Below are 24,022 nucleotides of genomic sequence, written 5' to 3' on the forward strand. Positions count from 1 at the left end.
TGGAATAAATATGTATTATTATCGTTTTAGATATTTTTGGCCACTTTATTTTATCTTTATAGCAACACCATAATAGAGGGTGACGTACGTGACATATCGCACACATTGTAGAGATGGTGCTATCTGAAATGGTCTGTCATTGCAGTTCCAATTACCTAAGACCAATATGGAACCGGCTATTAACCCAGTTTCTTAAGTAAACGGTTAAATAATAATCAGTGGGGGATCACTGGGGGTGGGTGGGATAAGAAACGATTCCTGTCAAATACCGACGGCCATCTCTAATATAATCTTAGATCGAATTGTAGAGGTTTTTATTTCTGATATTTTTTCTGGTGTTATTGTAAAAAACAAATACCAAAAATAACCGGTTGCTCCGAAAAATAAATATATTATACATATGGTCTATATAAATCAGCACATACCCGAAAATGTTTGATCAGCGAATCCTGAGCATACTTAGAAAAAAAAATGTAGACCCATTTTGCTCTCCGGTGACGTATGACAGAAAAAAAGTCGTCGGACAGCATAATTACATATGTATATTTTTATTACAAATAGGAATATCGTTTGGTGTACGTGCCAAATCACCCTGCATTATCCAGTGACAGCTAAGTCACCGGGACAAAGTAACCGGAACGTGAATGTCGACCATCTCTACTTCAAACTGTTGACAACTCTACTTCGGCGACCCAAAGCTACATGCTGTAAATACGATGTAAACAATGCTTGTATATTTTTATTTTAGTCTATATTTTGCCGCGGCTAGGAAAGCAATGTTCAACTTATCTAACAAATTATTTTTTTTACGTGATCAAAATATTCAAGCACAGTTTTAATAATTATTACATTCAGTGTCAACAACTATCGTTATATTTACAACATTTAACAACTTTGTAGAGCCAGATTTATAAGGTAAACAAACTCACACAGTTTTATTTATTTTTGTTTTTGAATTGTTTTATAATTTTTATAAGTTTATTTTAATTTATGTGAATAGACGAAAGCGTTTGCCACAAAAAAATATACATTCAAACAGGTTTTTTGTTATCAGTTTCTTGTTGGATTCGAATGTTGTAATGTACATGTGATTTTCGATTGATAATGTGATTAAAATAAGATTTATTGGTTATTTGAAACGGTCATAAAGTTATTTTTATCACACAAGATAAAAATAGGTAGGTAACATGTTTGTCCCAGATTCGACATTTCAGATTCTCTTGTTGTTGGGCGTGTCAACTTCGAACTCTTCGCAGTGTTGTGCTAAAAATTTCATAATAAATGAACTAATCATTTTTCAGTACAATAATAATAAACAATTAGCCGTTACTAAGATCAAAGTATTTTATTATATTACTTAAATTGATGTATTTTCCCGCGCAATTACAATCTCGAAATGTAATAAAATATATCTTCTAGATTTGAATTTATTTTAATCAATGACGTTACAATATATATTATATAGATGCGCTGTAGAAATATCAAAGTGGCAATCCAAAAGCAAGTCAATTGGAGTACTTTCGATTTTCGTAGTTTTAGTACTAAACTGTCACGCGTCGTGTAAGTCATGATCGTGTGCTACCTATAAGTAAATTGTCTTAAAGAAACGCCTAAATACCCTCGTGTGTGATGAGAGAATCTTTTCATTACCCGACAAACACTAGTAAAAGCCCAAACACATATTATTTTATTATTATAAAAATACAATTATTTCGATTGTTTTTCGAAGATTTTCAGCACCACTGGAGAAAGTGAGATAGCGAACGTAGTAACACATAACTCTAAAAGGGACATCCTAATAGCAATAGGTCATCTTATACAGTATTCCGTATTCGTCTAGCCCGTATATACGAATAGAATACGTAAATACGAATGTTGGAGGGAGCGCGCTAATATTAAAAAAAACGATAATAATTATGCGAAAATGATGAAAATTTTTAATGAAACACGACTCGTTCGAAAAAGAGCAAAAATTTCTCGACAAATGCTTTAGTTGCATTTAAAAAAGATTTTTTCATGCCTATAACATATTAAATATCAGAACAGAAAATATATAAAGTATAGATACTACAGGGTTTTCCAATAAGAGGTGTTATTTTAAATATCCCGCTATTTCGGTAGATGTTAGTGACGAGGCCCATTTCCACATCGGTGGCTTCGTCAACAAGCAAAATTGTCGCATCTGTGGCTCGGAAAACCCAAGAGTTATTGTTGAAAAGCCTCTCTATCCTCAACGTGTGACTGTTTGGTACGGTTTATGGTCCGGCGGAGTCATTGGACCTTACTTTTTTGAAAATGAGGCTGGTGCAACAGTTACGGTGAATGGATTGCGCTATCGAGAGATGATTAATGATTTTTTTATGGCTGGAATTGGTTGGTATTGATCTGGACTACGTTTACTTTCAACAAGACGGCGTGGGCGCTACGTGCCACACAAGCAACGAAACCATTGATATTTACGATTGAATATCAAAATAACACCTCTTATTGGAAAACCCTGTATCTTCAAAAATAACATATTATGTTTTTTGGAACTTAAAAACTTAGCGAGTTAACGAGAAACTAGTTATAAATCTTTATAAATTGGGTATCCGGGGCTTAATGTAAGCGAGCAAGCGTATCTTATTATCTCAGTCTCCCACCCGTGATGTAGAATGTATTTGTATAAATTAATAGTATTCTACGCAAATATGAAAACGCCGCCCGCTATCGTTTATTTCGTTTATACGCACATATTCTTTAAATGTCTATCTTTGTCTTACATGAACAACGTTTTAATTTAGAATTTCACTTAGTTGTGTTTTATATTTTATCGTGATTTTGTGAGACGTTAGCAAGTCTAGATGTATTTTAATGTCATTGATTTTAATACAATAATTCAACTTTCATAAGTATTCCTAATTTGAATTGGTTGCGAATTCCAAAATTTAATTTATTCCAATTTTTTTATTTGAATCCTGGTTCTTATTTGTAAAATATGCAACTCTGTCTATGTTTTCTCTGACCAACCAATCCAAAATGAGGTAATTTTTAATAATAGTATTATATCAACTATATACTAATAAAGCGTATTACCGGTTTGCTTTGTCGAAAACATAATTGTATTTTAATATGGGCATGTTCCTAGTTTGGTGGTCGTGATATCGTCGTACGCATTTGAATGAGTTACAGAATTTTAAACAAAATGAAGCTAAAATTCTTTATAAAACCAAAGTAGGCACATAAACCTATGTATTCTCAAATAAATCTTTAAATACTAACGACATTTTCTTTTTGCACTATTCATGGCGTAAATTTTAATATCTTTTATCTACAGTTTTTTCACATACATTAAGCATTTGAAAATGTATTATTATATAAATCGGTTTATTGTTATGTTCCACCTTGTATTTAATAATAAAATCGCCTCTTTGAAAATATTATAAAATACATTTATTTGAATTTCGATTTTGTTTTCTTGAATGAATGAATGAAATTGAATCTTGGAAGTGAAAATTAACTCACTTCCCGACATCAGATCGAGGTGAAACTTGGCAGATAAACGCAATAGATTAATATACGCAATAAATGCCGGTCTTATCCGATCGGGATTTGGCTCGGTTGATGGAGTTGTCGACTAAGGTCCTGGGTATGATGGTACAATCCTCAGTCAAACAAAAAACTTTTGTGTTTGTTTTTGATTTTAAGTTTTAAAAGACACTTGAAAACAGATGTATTATAGTAAAAAAACATATTTTACCTGTTGACAAAATTTAAAAAAAATGTTTGCTTTTTATTAGAAACTTAGAAAAAATTATAAAGATTGTTTTTTTCCAGACAAAAATAACATTTTTTGCGGAATAATAATTTTGTTAATTGATTTACCTTCAGATGTAAATAACAATGTTATTCACCCAATTCTGTTTTTTTATTCCTTCATGGTCATTATGGTCACGTAGGCATGTTATATAGAATTCGCCTTTTGTTATACATATATTTATAGGGGAGAGTAACCTAATATGAGTTGTAATAATATTAGTTTTTTTTTCTATTATTACTTTTCCCAGCGAAGCTCTCTCCCAGTACATTACAAAAAAAAAGGTTCTACTAGTCTCCTTGCAAAGTCTTGTGCTGCGTATACATTTGCGAGCCGAACAACGATTCATGGCAAAGGAACGAACCAACCGCAAACGGCGGTTTCTTCTTCTTACTCCTTCCGCTTTCAGTCCTTGATATTGTGACTTTTGTTCTTTTTTAAATAGTTGTTTTGAGTTGCAATCGATCGACTTTTGTTTCCTAGGAGTGTTTTTTTTGTAGGTTTTAAGAAAACATTGAGAACAGTGTCATAGAATGTAAAAATAATATTATTTACTATCAATAATAGGTTAGGTTAGTTTTTTTTTTACCAATTTTTGTGATGTATGGTAAAAAGAGTATTTAAGCGATAGATGGCGCTAGTCATAAAGCTTACTGCAGAGTCCGACAGATGTCGCTAGAGTGTAACAATTACTTGTGAGATTGAAAGGGAACAAGCTTCTCGAACCAGAGAATTACCAACCCTCGGGTAATGAACAGTGTAGCTAAATCCAGACCTATTATTTGTAACGTAAATAAACACAATTATAAGTAGAACCTTTTATTTTTTAACAAAGAGTTACCAACACTTAAATCTGCAAAGTAAGGCAGATATAACAATTTTCAACAAGTGTTTTGTTTTGTCATTGAACCATCGATATATATATATATATATATATATATATATATATATATAATAACAATTGATTAACTCTTTCATACCTAATTTGAATCTAAAAATAACACAACCTAAGAGCAATTTCATAATCCAACTCCCAACGAATTTCGATGCCTCGCTTCGAAAGCCGAGATAAATGCAAGTTCCCTACAATATAAAACAGCACAAAATTATCGCTCAAATCTCATGGTGTAATTTCATTAATTTATCGGCCATTAGCGAGCCTGAAAAACATCGCCGCACGAGCTATAGAGATGAATTTAACAACCCTCCTTCAACATGATCGTTGCAGGGAACCCATATTAGGTACAATTTTTTAAGATTACAATGTTTCGGTTAGGTTTTTTTTTTGTATTTATTGCCTTCTTTTAATAATAATGCATATTACAGCTTATAAATATAATTCGAATAGTGCAAATAAACAGACAACCTTCCTCGATTATCTCAACACGGATGAGCGAGTTTAGTTTCCTGATCGATCTCGACCGACATTCTGCTGCCATTGCTTGCTTGGCTAGTTACACTCACCTTGACTATATAAAGTAGATTCCTTTCACGCGAAAACTTTATTAGTTTTAATTAACTCATGCACACTGTTGAACCTGTTACGTGTTACCTAACCTAACCCAACCCAAGTCAAAATATTATGTAGCTAAGATAATCAACTTTGATTTAACTAACTAACTAACCATCCCGCCGTTTATCCGCAGGGGTAGGCAGAGAGGACGGACCGCCAAACAACTCGGTCTTGGCACTCACTTCTTGCCTTATTCACATTCATACATCGTCTCATACATACTCTTATTACATTTCTTATCTTATCTTATTTCATACTCATTATTTTTCTGACTCTTGACATGGCCCGACTCGAGTATCTGATTCACTTGATCGTGCCATGTCTTCCTCGCGCGTCCCCGACTTCTGCTACCATTCGCATTCGCATCAAATATTCTCCTTAAACCCCTTTCTTCGCTCATTCGCTCTACATGCCCAAACCATATAAGCGTCCCTTTCTTAATCTTACTCATTACGCTTACATCGGCCTTGCACTCTTTGCGGATCTCCACATTTCTCACACGATCATACATGGTGTTACCACACATATGCCTCAGGGATCTCATTTCTACAGCATTCAGTCTACTTTCATCTTTTATCTGCCAGTTCCATGCCTCACTTCCATACATTAGGGTAGGTACCAGCACTCCATTGTGGACTGCGTTCAGTCCTCCATTAATGGAGTTACCTGCATTTTGTATTTATTAAATTTAAAATAGACCCATTTCAAGTGGTCTAATATAAACATGTGCAATTTTGTATTTTACGCACTTCTAATACGAGTACTTATAACATACATATTTTTACGTAAATTTTTAAAATTTCACTAGGAACTAAGGTACTAATTTAGATGCCTTTGTATAAACAATGTGTTTTTATTTGTTTAATATTTTTACTAAAATGTTTTCTTTCTGTCTTGTATGGTGAGTAGTCTTTGTTGAAAAATAGGTTCCCTGTAAAGTATGTTGGTAATAAATTGTTAAAAACTTTGTAGAAAATTCTTTTGTTTAACATCCTTATGTTTCTTATACTTCAAAATTTGTCTCATTGCTCTATTCTTCCTATCTGAGGTGGGCTATCATCAGTATTAACGATAAAGCAGACTCTCTGTGTGCACTAATAAGTAGATGTAGGATTATGTATGCACTAAAAAGCAAAAATATGCACTAACAGTGCGAATAATAATAATAATATTTTTATTTCGGTATGAGAGAAGTTTTGTGCAATCCCACACATCCCATCAAAGCATAGACAATTTGTATAAAATATAAATGCTTTAGGTACCTCGTTTTCATGAGAAAAATTATGATTAAAGAAATAAAGTGGCAGAAATATGATTATGAAAATTCAAATATAAAGTAGCAGAAATATGCACTAATATCGAAAAAAGGCTTAAATATGCATAAATGACAAAATGAAAACTATGCAATTTACAACTGAAAAATACTCAAAATGTGCATTACGATATATCAAATATATAAAGTGGTCGAAATATGCGCTAATGGCTAAAAAGGGCTTAAGTATGCATAAATGACAAAATGAAATTAAGAAATAGCAAATATAAAGTGGCTGAAATGTGCACTAATGGCGAAAAAAGGCTTAAATGTGCATAAATGACAAAATGAAAACTATGCAATTGACTACTGAAAAAAATGCTCAAACTGTGCATTAAGAAATAGCAAATATAAAGGGGCTGAAATATGCACTAATGGCGAAAAAAGGTTTACATATGCATAAATGACAAAATGAAAACTATGCGATTTACAACTGAAAAATGTGCATTAAGAAATAGCAAATATAAAGTGGCTGAAATATGCATTAATGGCGAAAAAAGGTTTACATATGCATAAATGACAAAATGAAAACTATGCGATTTACAACTGAAAAAATGTGCATTAAGAAATAGCAAATATAAAGTGGCTGAAATATGCACTAATGGCGAAAAAAGGTTTACATTATGCATAAATGACAAAATGAAAACTATGCGATTTATAACTGAAAAAATGTGCATTAAGATATAGCAAATATAAAGTGGCTGAAATATGCACTAATGGCGAAAAAAGTCTCAAATATGGATAACTGACTTAAAATGCTCAAAAAAGTGGCTGAAATATGCACGAAAAAACGGCTCAAATATGCACAACTGCAAATATTATACTATGATATTTAATTACATCTTGTGACTTATATTATCAATTAGATATCAATAATGCGTAAATTAAATACATTATATGCTAATTATTTCTTCATTTCAATAAAGTAAGACGCAAATTATGCCATTACCTCCGTTTCCTTCAATGACGTTCGCTTTATAATATAATATTTTATATTCATTCGTAGATGATAAATACAGGGTTTTCCAATATTCAACCTCGGAATAAAACTGTAGATTTGTATGAAAATTACATCGACGCCCGACCCTTTTCTTCTCTAAGCAGTATAAAACATAGTCGCTATCCGCATCTGTCTGTTTGTGCGCTTATTTCTTTTAAACTACGCAACGGATTTTGATAGTGTTTTCACTATAATTTAGAGAATTTCTTCCGGAATGTGTATATATACAGGGTTTTTCAATAAGAGGCGTTATTGTGGCTTCGTCAACAAGCAAAATTGTCGCATCTGGGGCTCGCAAAACCCAAGAGTTATTGTCGAAAAGCCTCTCTATTCTCAACGTGTGACTGTTTGGTGCGGTTTATGGTCCGGCGGAGTCATTGGACCTTACTTTTTCGAAAATGAGGCTGGAGCAACAGTTACGGTGAATGGATTGCGCTATCGAGAGATGATTAATGATTTTTTATGGCCGGAATTGGATGGTATTGATCTGGACAACGTTTACTTTCAACAAGACGGCGCTATGTGCCACACAAACAACGAAACCATTGATCTTTTACGATTGAATATCAAAATAACACCTCTTATTGGAAAACCCTGTATATATAAATTCAGCCTACGTATGTTTGTGCTCGCAAAACTCGAAAAGTGGTCAACCGATATCGCTTAAAATTTCAAAGTTTGTTCTTATTAGTGCCAGGAGTGTTTAGAGAGTGGTTTGAATGGTGGAAGAAGTCAGGGACGCCCGAGGAATACATAAAGCAATATCTCTGCACAGGAATGAGATACGGAGTCGAATTAAATTCGATGTAATGTAGTTTTTTAACAGTAACATTAATGTGGAATACAGTAGTTAATGGGAAAGAAAAAGAAGTCTTAGACGCCCGAGAAAGACATTAACAATAGCGAAACATTGCTGGGTCCAATAGTAAACTTGATTTCCTTTTGTATTTTTGTGTTTGCATTATATTTCAATAATTTGAATTTTAAAAAATGTTGTCCGTATTTCATTTTTGTGTGTTTTTAATGTTAGCTCCATTTGCCCAGAGCCAGTGCGACTAAGGCATCTTCAAGAAGGTGAATGTCGCGAGGTTGAAGAAAGTGGGGGATGAAGGAGATGAGAAATACGAAGGTTGGGAATTTCAATCAAAGTTTCGATTCTAAATGGTGATAGTCACACCGCGACGATACTGACAGAATTACACTCTGGTATCTTCTCAATTAAAATATGTTACGAGTAGATAGGTTAGGTACAAAATTTCATGTACGTATTTTTAAATACTTATCTTTAGATAAGGACGATAAAAATTACTTGTTTGTTTGGTGCTAAAACCGTGTTTTTTTAATCGTAAATATCTTATAAACAGTTCCATGATATTATTTTGTTTTTTTTTTTTTTAACAATTCGTTTATCAACTCAAGGCACGTAAATATTGTTCTGCGCCAAATCATTCTTATTTTCTTGTAAATGCGCGAAATTATAAAGTTACTCTTGACATAATTTAGGTACCTAAATATAATTAATCTGTAATCCGACCCTGAAGCATACCGTCAACATTTTGCTATTGTCGACTTAAAAAAGTAGTCTGTCATTTTACAAGTTAATTTTTATGCCTTAAAATCATTTTCAGACAATTGACCGCCATTTTGGTTTGTTTTAGTTATGTATAATTTCAGATAATATTATTTTCTTATATCCGCAAACAATCACAATAATTTATTAGGGAGTATGTTTGTAACGCCTCAACAATGTGCGGAGAGTGGATATCATTAGACGAGACAATACCTTAACACATTCTTTGCGGGAAACGAGAAAACTCGTCATACGCCTTTTTACAGTAAGACGCGGGAGACTTGTAAACAAGGGGTTCTAAATGGGTGCGGGGTCATGTGTTTTCTATTGTCGGCGGTACCCGATCTATCTACCTGTCAATACAATGAGTTTGAAACATAACAAAATAATAAAATCGCTGTCGCGTATGTTCCGCTCACAAACTACGCAGTGAAACGCGGTACATGTGCAAAGTTTGCAATGTGCCCCTGCATAAAGGAAAGTGTTTCGAACGCTATCACACATTGAAGCACTATTAGGTTATAGTTTTTTTATATGTATTGAAAATTTCTAAATAATCTTGTAATTTTGTATGAATAAATTTCGATATGTTATTTCGATTGTGATATACTGTTTTTTCTATGATTCCCAAGAAAGTAGAAAGTTTTTTTTTCATAAAAAAAGGAATTACAAATACATTGCTAAGTAGATAAATAGAGAGATCTTTTTTAAAGTAAAACACTGAAATTTTCATCGAAAAATATCAAATAGATCATAAAATATGAATATTTTGCGGAAAGCCTAATTTTGGCGCTAAAATTAAATAATAAAAAAAACACCCGCGCTTCGCCCCCAATTTGGCGGTAAAATGCCCGACCATATAGTGTTAAAATAAAGCCAGAATCTTAACAACGTAAGTGAAGCAGCCGTGCACAAACATATGCGACGCTCAGCTCCAGTGTATTGGGCAAACCTGCGGTTGAATTTGCTCTATCAAATCTCTAAAATAAAGTGGGAATCTTAACGACATAAGTGATGAAGTCGTGTAAAAACAATATTCGGCGCGCGGCCCAGCGTAATGGACGGACTTACAGCCGACTTTGCTCTAGCAGGCCTAGAAAATCGATCTTTCCGTGGGGTTTATTTTAATTATTTCTGATGAACGTATTACTAAAATCTCAAGAGGGCTCCCCCGGGAAATTACTAATTCATCGTCTAGAAAATAAAATCTGGTGCTTATTGCTAATTTTATAGTAGAAAAAGGTTTTAAAATATTTTCAAATCGTTTTACATAAAATATATTAATAGTAAGGTACTGTTCTTATTAATATTAATTTTAAATAACTTACATCCGTAGTGATCCCTCTACAAACATTAGAGATTTTAGTAATACGTTCATCATAAATAATTACAATGTGAGCGTCGAGCGAACCCTCGTTATTAGAGTCTTGTGTCAATATTTCATCTAACCATGATGCAATTATTTTGACACAAAGTTGCATTCGAATACGCGTGTGTTTTTATGTACCTATTTATTTATTTATCGTTTCTTTACATTGTATCTTTTTTTTTAAAGTTATAATTTTTAACCTCACTAGGACAAGCCTGTGTTGAGGTTAATAATTAAAAACCTATGTTATATAGATGTCACCTGTGACAGGTAAGAGCATGTTTTTTGCACAGACAGACTGACCCACAGCAACGTGTGGCGGAGTACAGCTAGTTTATAATAAGAAAACAGAATGTATGTACATAAAATAAATTAAATTCGTAACAGAATTATAAACATAAATAAAAACAGAAAACTCACTGATTACGTCTCGGAAAATATTCTTTTATGGATTTTTTTTATATTTATTCAGCTTTTAATTATATAAAACAACAACAATAAGTCACTCATTGAAGTAATAATTCAGAATAACATTTTTTTACAGGTTAAACGCAACGCTCGTTGTATTCTACGTGTTCACAGATGGCGTTAATTAATTCATTTTGTTTAAATACGCTTTTGCAAGGTATTGCTTTACAATATTAAGACAAATCATTTGTTTGCGCCCGTATATACGCAATATGAATATGAATCAATAGTTTTGTTCGTTTAAAGACTTAATTCTTTCGAGAAAGGCACACAAATACAATATTTTACCGATGATTCAATCCAATATTGTATTTGTATGCCTTTTTCGATAGAATTGAGTTTTGATATGGACAAAACTATTTATTCATATTCATATTGCGTATATGAGGGCGCAAACAAATAATTTGTCTTAATACTGTAAAGCAATACCTTGCAAAAGCGTATTTAAACAAAATTAATTAATTAACGCCATCTGTGAACACGTAGAATACAACGAGCGTTGCGTTTAACCTTAACAAACGCACCTGACTTACTTCAGCCAATGATTCCTGAGATTATTTGGAGTAAAAAAAGGAGATGAAGTTTTGGTTCCTGATTCTTTTTTCAAGTAACAAAATATAATGAAAATGTAGATATTGGACAGTTAGGTTAGGTTAGGTAACCAACAAAATATAATGAAATGTACATATTGGACAGTTAGGTTAGGTAACTAACAAAATATAATGAAATGTACATATTGGACAGTTAGGTTAGGTAACTAACAAAATATAATGAAAATGTAGATATTGGACAGTTAGGTTAGGTTAGGTAACTTACAAAATATAATGAAATGTACATAGTGGACAGTTAGGTTAGGTTAGGTAACCAACAAAATATAATGAAATGTACATATTGGACAGTTAGGTTAGGTAACTAACAAAATATAATGAAAATGTAGATATTGGACAGTTAGGTTAGGTTAGGTAACTTACAAAATATAATGAAATGTACATAGTGGACAGTTAGGTTAGGTTAGGTAACTAACAAAATATAATGAAAATGTAGCCATTGGACAGTTAGGTTAGGTTAGGTAACTAACAAAAGCAATAACAATAATTGGACAGTTAGGGTCGGGGTGGGGAGTTCGGCTTATTCGGTCATTTGTTTTTGAAAAAAAAAATGTCACCGGAGATCAAAATTATATTTTTATTATTATTGTAGAAAGCAGTCACTTTGTGGTTTGACATATTTAATAAAATAAAATACTTTTTTGTTTTAAAACCACGATATTTATTAATTTAAGAACCGACCGGTTTCGCTTTACTTAAGCATCATCAGGGTACAAATTAATACTAAACAAGAAGTACATAATGTGTGTATATATATAACAAAATATAGAGGGAGACAACATGATACAAATATAAGCAACACAAAGACGGTCATAAAATACATTAACATAAGTGCACAAGTAATGGAAAAACCGCTAGATAATTATGTAGACTAATGGGTTATATCAATAAATCGGGAGAAACAAAGCATCAACTGGCATGGTGGTAAGGAGGTAAGGAGAACTGGGATTTTTTTATGGGTTTATTGGAAACAGACCTAATATTGGTACATAATTATCTAGCGGTTTTTCCATTACTTGTGCACTTATGTTAATGTATTTTATGACCGTCTTTGTGTTGCTTATATTTGTATCATGTTGTCTCCCTCTATATTTTGTTATATATATATACACACATTATGTACTTCTTGTTTAGTATTAATTTGTTCCCTGATGATGCTTAAGTAAAGCGAAACCGGTCGGTTCTTAAATTAATAAATATCGTGGTTTTAAAACAAAAAAGTATTTTATTTTATTATATTTTTAGTCGGATTAATGTCATCGTTTACATCAGTCCAAAAATCATCTTTCACTTCTTCGCTTTCAGAATTAACAGGGGCATAGCAAATAACAAGAAACACCATCTATCTATCTAGCAATCTATCCAATATAAAAATCAATCAAATTTTGCAGTAAACAACATTTTTATGATATTTGTTTGTTGATATTTCTTATGCTATTTTTAATAACATTATTATTTATTGCGATAGGTAGAGTCTTCGATATAATAGGTACATCTTCTCTTATCAGTAGTACCTACACCATAATAATATTATGAAGATAAAAATTTGCATTGTTAAAAAAATATGAATTGAATTTTATAATGAAAATATACCTATGATGTGTACTCTATTGTAATGTATTGCATATTGTATATTGCATATTTATACATTCTTCTTCTTCTTTCGTATGGTGAGGGGGGTCAGAGGGGGACATCTAGGTCTGCGAGCCATTCTAGGGCCTCAGGCGTCGCCATGTGAACCTCATCAATCCCACCGGGGAATGAATAGAGCGGGCATTCATTGACCACATGTTCGGTGGTCTACACCGCACCACATTCACACATCGCCGAATCTTTAAGGCCCCATCTGTGCATCATGTGGGCACAGCGGCTATGGGAGTACCTTAACCTGTTGATTGCAGACCAGGTTAAATACATTACAATTATAGATTTGAAGAACACGAGAAATGAGACGTGGGCGTGTTTCGTGATCAAAACTCTGGCCAATCGAGCCTTCAATTTCCAATACAAACTGTGTTTCATCATCATTATGAAATATGTCCGGCAAGTGGAAGAGAGACAGAGCGCGTGCTAAATGGGCTAGAACCAGGGCCGGCCGTATAGTAGGTAGGTGATTACTGTGATCAATAATATTTTGTATATCTCCACTTTCGTAAAAAAATAATCTTATGGGCAATGTGTTAGGACAGTTAGGTGTTAGATATTATCCGCGCCTTGGTAATTCAGCGTCCGGAGCGGACTGCTCCAATTGCACCCTCATAGGGCCGGCGCGGCGCTGGCTATAACCAAAAATTACCAAATCAGGGGTGACATCAGTTTCCATTCAAATCTACATGGAAGACATTTCTAGTGTGTTCTATCTATTTACACAACTGATAAACAACCATTTATGTATGATAAACGGCTGTTTATCAGTGTTATAAAATTCAACACATAAAGTTTATTAGTAAGGCTGTCAGTGTTTACAATGTACTCAAAGTAGCATTTCCATTGTAACAGAAATACAAAATATGATATAACATTGAAAAGGTTAAAAATTATAATAATCAGATTTTATTTTCGAGGACTAAATGGTGATATTAACATGCGAGTTGCCTGTATACTGTCAGATTCATTAACTGACAAATCACCGAAAGTGGGACGGTCACACCGCAAGTTGGTTTGTTCTCCTTTCCCTTATTGGGTCGTCTATTAATTTTGAATGTCTATGAGAGTGAACAATTAGTTATACCTTACTGGAATTAGTTGTGGTTCAACTTTCTACGGTGCATATTATCTGTGTCGGTTTCATTGGAATGCAAGGTTTAATTTTTGTAATAATAAATATTATTACAAAAAACTAGATTTACCATGCTAATATGGATACGGAGTTCACAAAAAATAAATAAAAAATTTTTCTTCAAAAATAAGAAAATACACTACAAAGAAATGAAATTTAAAGAATTTGGCATTCTCAGACTATAAAAATATTACCATTTGTTATTTCGGCTACTGGCATTATACCTGGCTCTCTCATTCAAAATTTAGGAGTATTAGATCTGTCAATGAATTTTTACATAAAAATGCAAAAATTAGTCATTTTAAATACATGTAGGATTACGAAAGATTTTTAAATATTTATATTTAGGGATCAGTAGGATTTATAGGTCCAATTAGAAGTTCTACCGAGCCGAACCCTCTGATATGAAAATATCTGGAGTCGGTGAATTATTTTCCCATTTGATCTCTGGTGAGTTGACATGTTGTTCTTGTATTATTTTGTATTTATTATACTTATATAATGCACTTGTATAATGTGGATTGACTAGATGATCATTTGTGGAAAAGTGTGTGGAAGATTTAACCCGGACATAAAGTCGGAAAAATAACATAGCATTTATAAATGCAGTTTAGTGTCATTTCACTTCAAGTGCGCTTTACTATAACAAACTTAAAAACGGTAATTTAGTATTAGTGGTCATGTTCTTAGAATTATTCCTACAGTGTGCCTTACCCAATACAGACCTAATAATATAACATCCATATACAGTTTATACAAAGGGATGACAAAACAAAGAATAACATTAACAGCAGGACAGGGCAAAACAAGAACATTAAAACTAAACCATAATATAAAACAGGAGGCAGTTTGTGCTCAGAAAATAGATAAATCATTTAACAACATAATTAGAACAAAAAAAAACCAAAAGACACTTGCATTTTTTATGAAATTTATTTTTGAACGGATGCTGGGTATTTAAAAAAAAAAAAAAAAAAAAAATCGATATAACATTGAAAGGATTAAATAGATAATAGTAAGTGACCTCCCCAATCACCCCACTTTGTTTGATCCATAGCTTACAGGACATCTTGTATGGAATGCTATTTTCAATTATCGAAACCCATTGAACTTGCATTATCAGTATTTTCTTATTGTTTATTGCAGAATCCTGTTAAATCAGAGTTCCGTGATGAATACTGAACTGGGCGTACACCGACACATGTCCAATGAAGAAGCTTTTGTACTGAAGCCCGAAGTTGGAAAGAAAGGTAACTATTCACCTTTTATTTCATTCTTATTTTCAAAAGAATCTAACCAGATGGTGTAACAAAATATTCGATAAATATTCGGAAACAAGCCCGAACTTTTTTTCAGCCAAAAATTTACACATAGTTTCCGTGAGCACTTAGACCATAGGCCTATTGTGCTATCTCCCATTTTACCTCAATCCTTTAACAACAACCCAGTCCCTTTAATAAAGTTCACCAGGGTTGGCATTGTGTATGTGGCTATGACTTCTGGTTCTACTGTATGTCTCCCCAGGTATCTGCGCCTAGTTCCCACCAGGGCAGGACATTGGCACCATAGGTGAATTGGAGTCTCTTCATCCTCTTCACATTTCCTGCATCTATTGGTGTTTTCCACTCCCAATATCTGCATGTGTCTCCTGAGATGGCAGTGTCCTGTTAGTAGTCCTACTAGTTCCTTCAGCGAGTTTCTGTCCATATCGAGTAGTTTCTTGGTTCATCTAGGGTTTGGTTCTTTTATGAGTACTTGGATTGTCTCATTCCAGGTATTGTAACAAGGATTAGTTATTCGTAAGCAGATTTTATTTTCGAGGACTAAATAGTGATACTGCCTGTATATTGTCAGATTAATTTATTGAAAAATCGCAGAAAGGAAGCCGGTTACGCCACCTCCCCGCTCCGCAAACTTGGTTTGTTCCCCATTCCCTGATGGGCTGGTCTATTAATTTAGATGTCTATTTATTTATTTAGAATTAACGGCACAAGTGCCTTTTACGTACTGGATAGTTTAACAGTCCTAGAACAAATAATATAAAAAGAAGAAAAACACGCAGCACGAATTTCGTCGCCGTATTTAACCAAATCCTTTGAATGGAAACCTTTAAATAAACATTCCGTGACATCAGAGCCCAATTTTTTTAATTTCTAACAAAATGGCATCCAATTAATATTATCACATTACTTTTGCCCCACCTACGTTAAAACTACAGACCGGAAATTGGTCAAATAATCAGTAACAATAATTCCGCATTCTTCAGTTGTGTATCGCTCCATTGCTTGTTGTCTACTAATTCTCTATCTAAAATATGCACTGCTAAAGTGTTTAATAAGTACAGTTTTATGGAGATATCAGTATAGTACACATAAAAAATGTCCTTACACCACTGAAGAAGTTCTCAAGCCGCCACTGCTCACTACCATCATGGATTACTTGATAAATGAATTTTGTTTACCTTTCAGCATCCCCCAAGAAGCTATCGCCCATCTTGTGCAACCTCAACCTGCCCCCCGGCTGCGAGGTGACCCTGCTGGCCAGCCCGGGACTGTGCGAGGATGCCCCTGTGGCCCTGCTGCTGGGTGGGGAAGAGGGGGAAGGGGAAAGGCCTACACTGGGCGGGGTGCGCACCCTGCAGGTGGCGCTGCGAGCATGCGCTGGCCGCCAGGGCATGCTGCAGGCTGCGCGCACCGCCTTCGCAGAGGCTTTCCGCCGGGCCAGGGAGCACCACTCTAAGTTAGTAGTTACAACATTTACTATTATCTCTTACGAAGCTTGCTTGCTATCACTTTCTCGTTAAGAGCCCCGGAGACGGTCAATTTTATTATTTATTTTATTAGGTATTTGGCCTGAGAATACAAGGAGACCACGCCACATTTTTGCATTTCTGAGATATTGAGGTATTAACATTTTTGACCACAGTGAATGGCACAAATGACAGGGAAGTTTTATCAAAACAATTTATTTTATTTTTGAATGATGTCGACTTTTTAATATGGTACAACAGTTTTTGATAAATATAATAAATTTCAATTAAATGTAATATAATTATTTGTATTTCTTTGGCATTCACTATGTAACAATTTCTAGACATTTTTTGTTTTTAATAAGTTTTCTTATTCACAATGTACATTTGTTACGTATAAATTTTATTAATTAGCGACCGGTTTCGACACGTCCGTGTCATTAACTAGCTATTTTAAAACTAAATTTTTAAGTGCAGAAATATGGGGTTTTATTTAGTTTGGTTCTTTGGTGGGAGGGGATTTGAGGGAGGGGGAGGGGGTTGAGAGGGAAACGGAGGGAGGAGTCAACATAACGGGGAACATTGTCAATAGAGGTGATTTGCAAGGTGCTATTATTTTATTTACTATATTAATGCTTGAATTAATTTTTTTGTTGATTTCTAATGTTTCTAATGCGCACAAATTAAAATATTTATTAATGTTAGAATGTCTAATGTATTTGTTCGGTATAGATATGTTGATGACATTTTTGTAATTTGGACAGGTAGCAACAGACAATTAGACAATTTTCTCACTTTTATTAACATTCACCAAAATATAAAATTTACACTGGAACATAACGATACTAACAATTTAAATTTTTTAGACTTAAACATCAGTTTAGATAATAATAAGTGTGTTTTTAACATCTATAGAAAATCTACACACACTGACTGTGTTATACCTTCTACTTCACTTCATCCTTTGTCCCATAAACTCGCCTCCTTCAACTCAATGATACATCGAGCCATTAATGTCCCTTTAAATATTGAGAATTTCAATAATGAAATTAACATTATAAAACAAATAGCTCTAAACAACGGATATAAACCTGACATAATTAATCGTTTAGTTAATAAGAAACAAACCAAAATATTTTCTAAAAAGTACATTTATAGTGGAGATAATAACAATCAATCTAGTAAAAATCTAATATATAAAAAACTTCTTTATACAGGCGACTTATCCTTAAAAATATCCCGCATGTTACCAGTTAATATTTCGACAGCTTTTTACACTAATTCTAAAATAAAAAACTTAATTAATAACAAGGATGTTTCAAATAAATTAGATAAAAACGGGATATACACTTTAGAGTGTAATGATTGTAACTCACAGTATGTAGGTATGACTATGTACTATAAATTTCAAAACCAGAATTAGGGAACACGAACTATGTTTAAAAAATAATAATTTCTCCGAGTTCGCTAATCATTTGATAGAGACAGGCCATAGCTTCAACCGGGATAAAACTAAGTTTAAACATTCTAACTTTAATAAATATTTTAATTTGTGCGCATTAGAAACATTAGAAATCAACAAAAAAATTAATTCAAGCATTAATATAGTAAATAAAATAATAGCACCTTGCAAATCACCTCTATTGACAATGTTCCCCGTTATGTTGACTCCTCCCTCCGTTTCCCTCTCAACCCCCTCCCCCTCCCTCAAATCCCCTCCCACCAAAGAACCAAACTAAATAAAACCCCATATTTCTGCACTTAAAAATTTAGTTTTAAAATAGCTAGTTAATGACACGGACTTGTCGAAACCGGTCGCTAATTAATAAAATTTATACGTAACAAATGTACATTGTGAATAATAAAACTCATTAAAAACAAAAAATGTAATATAATTATATTTTTTTCCATGAAAATATATCTAGACCATGTGAAATTTTAAACATTATTTTAAACAGATAAAGAACCAGGAATATAAAAGCATGACAGCATCTTTAAGAAATATAACAGTAAATATGCCAGAGGCCTGAAGGGTTAAGCTTTATATGTACATAAAGGAAAGCGTATGCCTGGAAGATGATACTAAAGACATTTCTTTCAGGGGCGTCTACTTGATCGGGCATGGAATCGGTGCCTTATTCGCTGCTAAACTCCTCGCTGACAAGCAGTTCTTCAAAGAGTGTCCTTCGTCTCATCTACTGCAGGCCGTCTTCCTCATATCCGGCATATACAACTTCAACAATGAATCACTCCGGAGCCTACTGAAGACTGGAGAATCAGTCATCGACGAGAAACAAACCTCCCCGCCACAAAACATCACTCGGAGACCCACGATGATCACGAACCTCGTCAGTGATCATCAATCCTTTGATGATAGAAACAATCTCTCATTCATCTGCGACATGAGCAATCGATGCTCGCAGTTTGACAATACGGTCTTCTCAGAATTTAAAAAATGTAAACCTGTCCACGGAATTGAATTAACGCCGGAAGAAACAATCAAAAACTCTCCCATTTTCCAACAAGTAGCCGGATTCAATACAAAACCAGTGACAATGGAGTGCGTTAGCACAAAATGCGATGAGCGCAATTTATCATCGTCTTTAGAAGAAATTGAAATAATCCAGATGTTGTCCAATGAATCCATGGACTTTTCTCCGCTCTTCGACGATTATAAACATCTCCAGAGAATGGCGATGCGTGTTTATGTTTTCGCGGCGGAGAAAGATGGAGCCTGCATCTCAAAACAGTCTCGGGATATGTTTGACTGTTTGGCCGAGGGTTGCGACCAGGAAGACATGCATTTTGAAGTAAAAGCAAAGGTGGATCGAAAGGACGTCAGAGAGTTACTGAAAGAAGAAGACAATTTCCTCAAAAGACTGTTGCGATATGATGTTGTCAAGTATCTATAATAAAAAAGACTTTATACTTCTGAAACATGAGTAGTTCGGATTCTATCAGTGGCAGTTTGTAGCCCATCCCATTGGGAGTTCAACTTAAAAAAATTAACACCTTCAGTAATTAACTTATTTCAACAACAACTTGATTGACCACAGCAGCGATTTTAGCAAAATACTATTCCGTACAAATTTGGTGTTCAACAAATCTCATTTGTGCCGCTAGGCAGTTAGTAGATTCTCAAGATTTACAGGTCAACCGCTCTGGCGCCACTAGTACGTATTGTACGAACCTAAGAAATATGACGAAAGGTCCAGCAGGTGCTGATAATCACAATGCACCTATGTGATTTGGGATTCATTTTGGACTCACTCTCGGGCAGTACGAGCAGGGCCGTCTTAAGCCTTACCGACTTGTCAAGGAACCAAGGCGATATACTTGATCGGGCCCCTGGGCACACTGAGTTTGGGGACCCCATCCAGGATATTGCTCTGAGTCCTGCTCCTTGGTGCAAATACATATGCAATCTCATTTGGGGACCCTTTTTGAAAGTCCATATGAGTTCCAGGGTCCCCTCGGCTTCGGAGACTCCAGGGCTCATGCCCCACTTGTCCTTAGGGTAAAGACAGAACTGAGTATCATCAAGACGGGTGGATTTTTTATCACCGAATCTGAATTGCGCGCTGTTTAGAGTTTGGTAAAATTATAATACAAGTTTGTCTTATTTCTTTATATTTTTTAGTGCCTGCATTAACGCGCTTTAGAGAAAACTGCCACTTGATTCTATAAACTTAAGCTAGTCCTACACTTTAAGCGTGCTATCCTCATTTTACTGATTGATCAAAGCTTTTCTCACTCAGGTTGTTTAATGTGGGGTGCATTTCTTTTGTTGTTTATTTTTAACTAGCTGTACCCCGTCACGCGTTGTTATGACTTAGTCTGTCTGTGCAGATAGATAAACAAAATCGCGTGTTGCTTTTACGTCGAACAGATGGTGCTGTTTTTTTTTAAAAAGCATGTTTTTTTCCGTCACCGGTGATATCTTCATAATATAGGTATATAAAAACACACGCGTATTCAAATGCAACGTTGTGTCAATTTCAAAGAACTTTCGGAGATTTAAGATTTTGAACAAACGAATGTTTACATTTTGATGACCCCACATAATAATATTATATATTGACCATAATTTATTAGAAATAAATAATGCTTTTTACTGCATGTATATTTTTAAGAGTAAATACGTTGTAGAATGCATGAAATGTTTGTAGTTTTACACTGTTCATTTTTAATTAACCACAGCAAAAGTAAATACTTTTAACATTCATTTGTTATCATGATTTATTTTAGGGGTACTAACTATGTCATTTTGCGCTTCCTCTTTTATCCAACATATGGACAGTATTACAGTGTCCATCACAGTGTGAAGTGTGTCATTACATAAATAAACATGTAGAAGCGATACCGTGTTGCACGCTCTAATCTTCTTAGCCACCTGAGCGATGGCTACCCAAATTTGGTTAGGTGATTTTTATGAATAATACTATAAATTTAATGATTTTTTTTAATGCTTGGATGAAATTCCTAATGTATATGAGGTAACCGAAATGTCAACTAAACAACTTACAATCTAATTTTTTGTATATCAGATAATTTATATGTTGCCTACTGAACATCCGTAGTTTTACGTGACTAGTTGTTCTAGTTGAGTGGCATTAAAAACTACTGTTGCAGTTTGTCCTAATGATCACAACTTATGATAATAATTTTAAGTGCCTTTAATACTTTTTAAGTTTACTAGTATTAAATTATTAATGAAATTAATATTTACACAATATATATTATTATATTTATAAGAGTTTTGCTAATGCCTTTTTACCGTGATGTGTGCAATGTATTATTATAACTACTTATTTTTAAAAATTAATTTTTATAATAATATTACGGATATATTGCACAAATGTGTTAAGTGTCCGTTTGGTAGATCTTAACAAACGAATTGCAATCTTTAAAGCACAGGGAATTCTGTTCTTGTTCTACCGGTATTTCAATGGAAGATGCTTTGTGGAACTGGCGTCATTGATTCCTTCGGAACCGGTGCACAGTCAGGAAATACTCCAAACCGCACAGCATCCCCAAAAATTAGGAGAATTATTTTTCTCAAGGACTTCTGTGTGGAGTTAAATAAAAAAATATAAGTGCAATGTCAAATATTCATCTTGGATTACGATAAAAGTACAATATTGCACTTATTAACACATTTGTGCACTATACCATCGATACAGTGGTTCTATTCAAAAAGGAGAAAAAATGTACAATCTCTTTGCAACTAATATTAATTTTAAATTTTTTAAATATATACCTACAATAATTTAATCATTGAAAAATGTCTAAACCAGAAGGGTTGTGCTGTCACATATTATAAAATAAAAAATACGAAAATGCACTTTTTTAATAAATATTTTTGCTATAATATTAATTTATTTGTTTTATTTATACATCTACTTGTGGGTGACGGTAGGTAGAGACAAATGATAGATGTGGTTGGTACACAGTATCTTTATTAGAGTAGCCAGTCTCTCATCACAATGGGATGCATGTAGGTCACATCACGGTGTGATGTGAATCCGCACTCAACGCGCGGCGGGCGGAGACTGGATGATGAACTCCTCTGGACCGATGCTTGACACTGTATTGGAGATGATCGGTGGCCAATCTACCAGGCCGATGCTCAACACCGTAGAAGTGGAGATGAACGGTAGAGGAGTGTGATCGTGGCGATGTATTCGGTAGCTCTACGTCAAGCGGGCGGAGATTGGACTTGAAGGTGATGCTCATCACTGGTGGTGACGTCCACGAGTCTTTCTGATGCTCCAGTGTGATGATGTTCAATCCTCCCAAATGCTGGCGAAATGTCGCCAGGCATAGGGATAGCTGTGAGTACCTGCGGCATACTGAATTCTAAGACTGAACTGTAGCACTGTGCGGCTGCACTTAAACAGAGCCGCGTGCGTCTTGTAAAGCCGGAAACATTCCGGCAGTCGCAAGTAGATCGGTGCGCCTTCGATTCGAGTCTAGAAGGTTCCATGCATACTTTTCAAAATGTAAGTATAGGACGTTATGATATTATTTCAAGAATCAAAGCATTTCTTTGATAAGTATGTTAAGTAATTGTACTTTGGTAAGTTGTGAACTGTTATTGTAACACTGTTATTGAACAGTGTATATTCGATTACTAATTCAGTCAATGTTGAATTATTGATTTCTTAGAAACTTCAACTTTATCACACCAAACAAAAATATCATACATTTTTTAGGATTAGTTCTATAGCGCCTTTCTATAATAAAGATGATTCCCAACAAATCTTTTTTAGATACATTAAAAAGATATTAGCATGTCAAACAAATATTTTTCTTTACTAGTTACTAGCAATAATTTTATTCAAAACATATTACCATGGAAAAAGGAAGGGAGAGGAAATGGCACTAAGGGTACAACACATCACACAAAATTAACTGGGCACAATTGTGTGTGACTTACTAGGCCAGTAAGATTTCATTGCACGGCGTCAGCAGTTTCAGCGTTTAGTTCTTCTAAACTATACAACAGATTTTGATAGGGTTTTCACCATCACTATATATACATGCATATAAGAAAGTTAAGATATAGGGATGGCATTACTTTTCTTGAGTATTTTTGGTTTGTCGATAGATACGTGTTCTTCAACCACCGTGCTTTAATAATATTTGTGTTCTCTTTTATATAAATCAAAGACCTGTTCTTTCGACCTTCAAAAAATAATCCACTTACTTTATCACAAGTCTTTGCTTTCATTAGTTTAGATCTGGTACGTAAATGTCAGCTACGCAGTCTATCACTTTAATTGTATTATTCTTTTGATTATGTTGAAATCATAAGACCGAAACACCAAACGTTTTCCCAAACCACAAATGACCCCC

General features: G+C 34.1%; 1 protein-coding gene across 1 annotated transcript; it reads left to right on the forward strand.

Annotated features, from left to right (window-relative positions):
• The first annotated feature begins 681 nt into the window (after nucleotides 1–681).
• On the forward strand, nucleotides 682–22,533 carry LOC149414861 (uncharacterized). The gene is made up of 4 exons (XM_089643586.1): nucleotides 682–915; nucleotides 15,562–15,665; nucleotides 16,884–17,154; nucleotides 19,266–22,533. Exons 2-4 carry the CDS (start codon nucleotides 15,587–15,589, stop codon nucleotides 20,074–20,076), a joined length of 1,161 nt encoding a protein of 386 aa, XP_089499712.1. The 5' UTR covers nucleotides 682–915; nucleotides 15,562–15,586; the 3' UTR covers nucleotides 20,077–22,533.
• The last annotated feature ends 1,489 nt before the right edge of the window (nucleotides 22,534–24,022 follow it).

Source organism: Hesperophylax consimilis, chromosome 19 (assembly GCF_061612785.1).
Source record: "Hesperophylax consimilis isolate HC1 chromosome 19, BYU_Hcon_1.0, whole genome shotgun sequence".
Classification (NCBI taxonomy): Eukaryota; Metazoa; Arthropoda; class Insecta; order Trichoptera; family Limnephilidae; genus Hesperophylax; species Hesperophylax consimilis.

Bases quoted from the DNA above. Each gene is read 5' to 3' on its own strand.
- LOC149414861 (XM_089643586.1), top strand. From the start codon at position 15,587: ATGAATACTGAACTGGGCGTACACCGACACATGTCCAATGAAGAAGCT. The intron at 15,666-16,883 runs GTAACTATTCAC...TTTACCTTTCAG, and splicing joins GCCCGAAGTTGGAAAGAAAG to CATCCCCCAAGAAGCTATCG. The intron at 17,155-19,265 runs GTTAGTAGTTAC...CATTTCTTTCAG, and splicing joins GCCAGGGAGCACCACTCTAA to GGGCGTCTACTTGATCGGGC.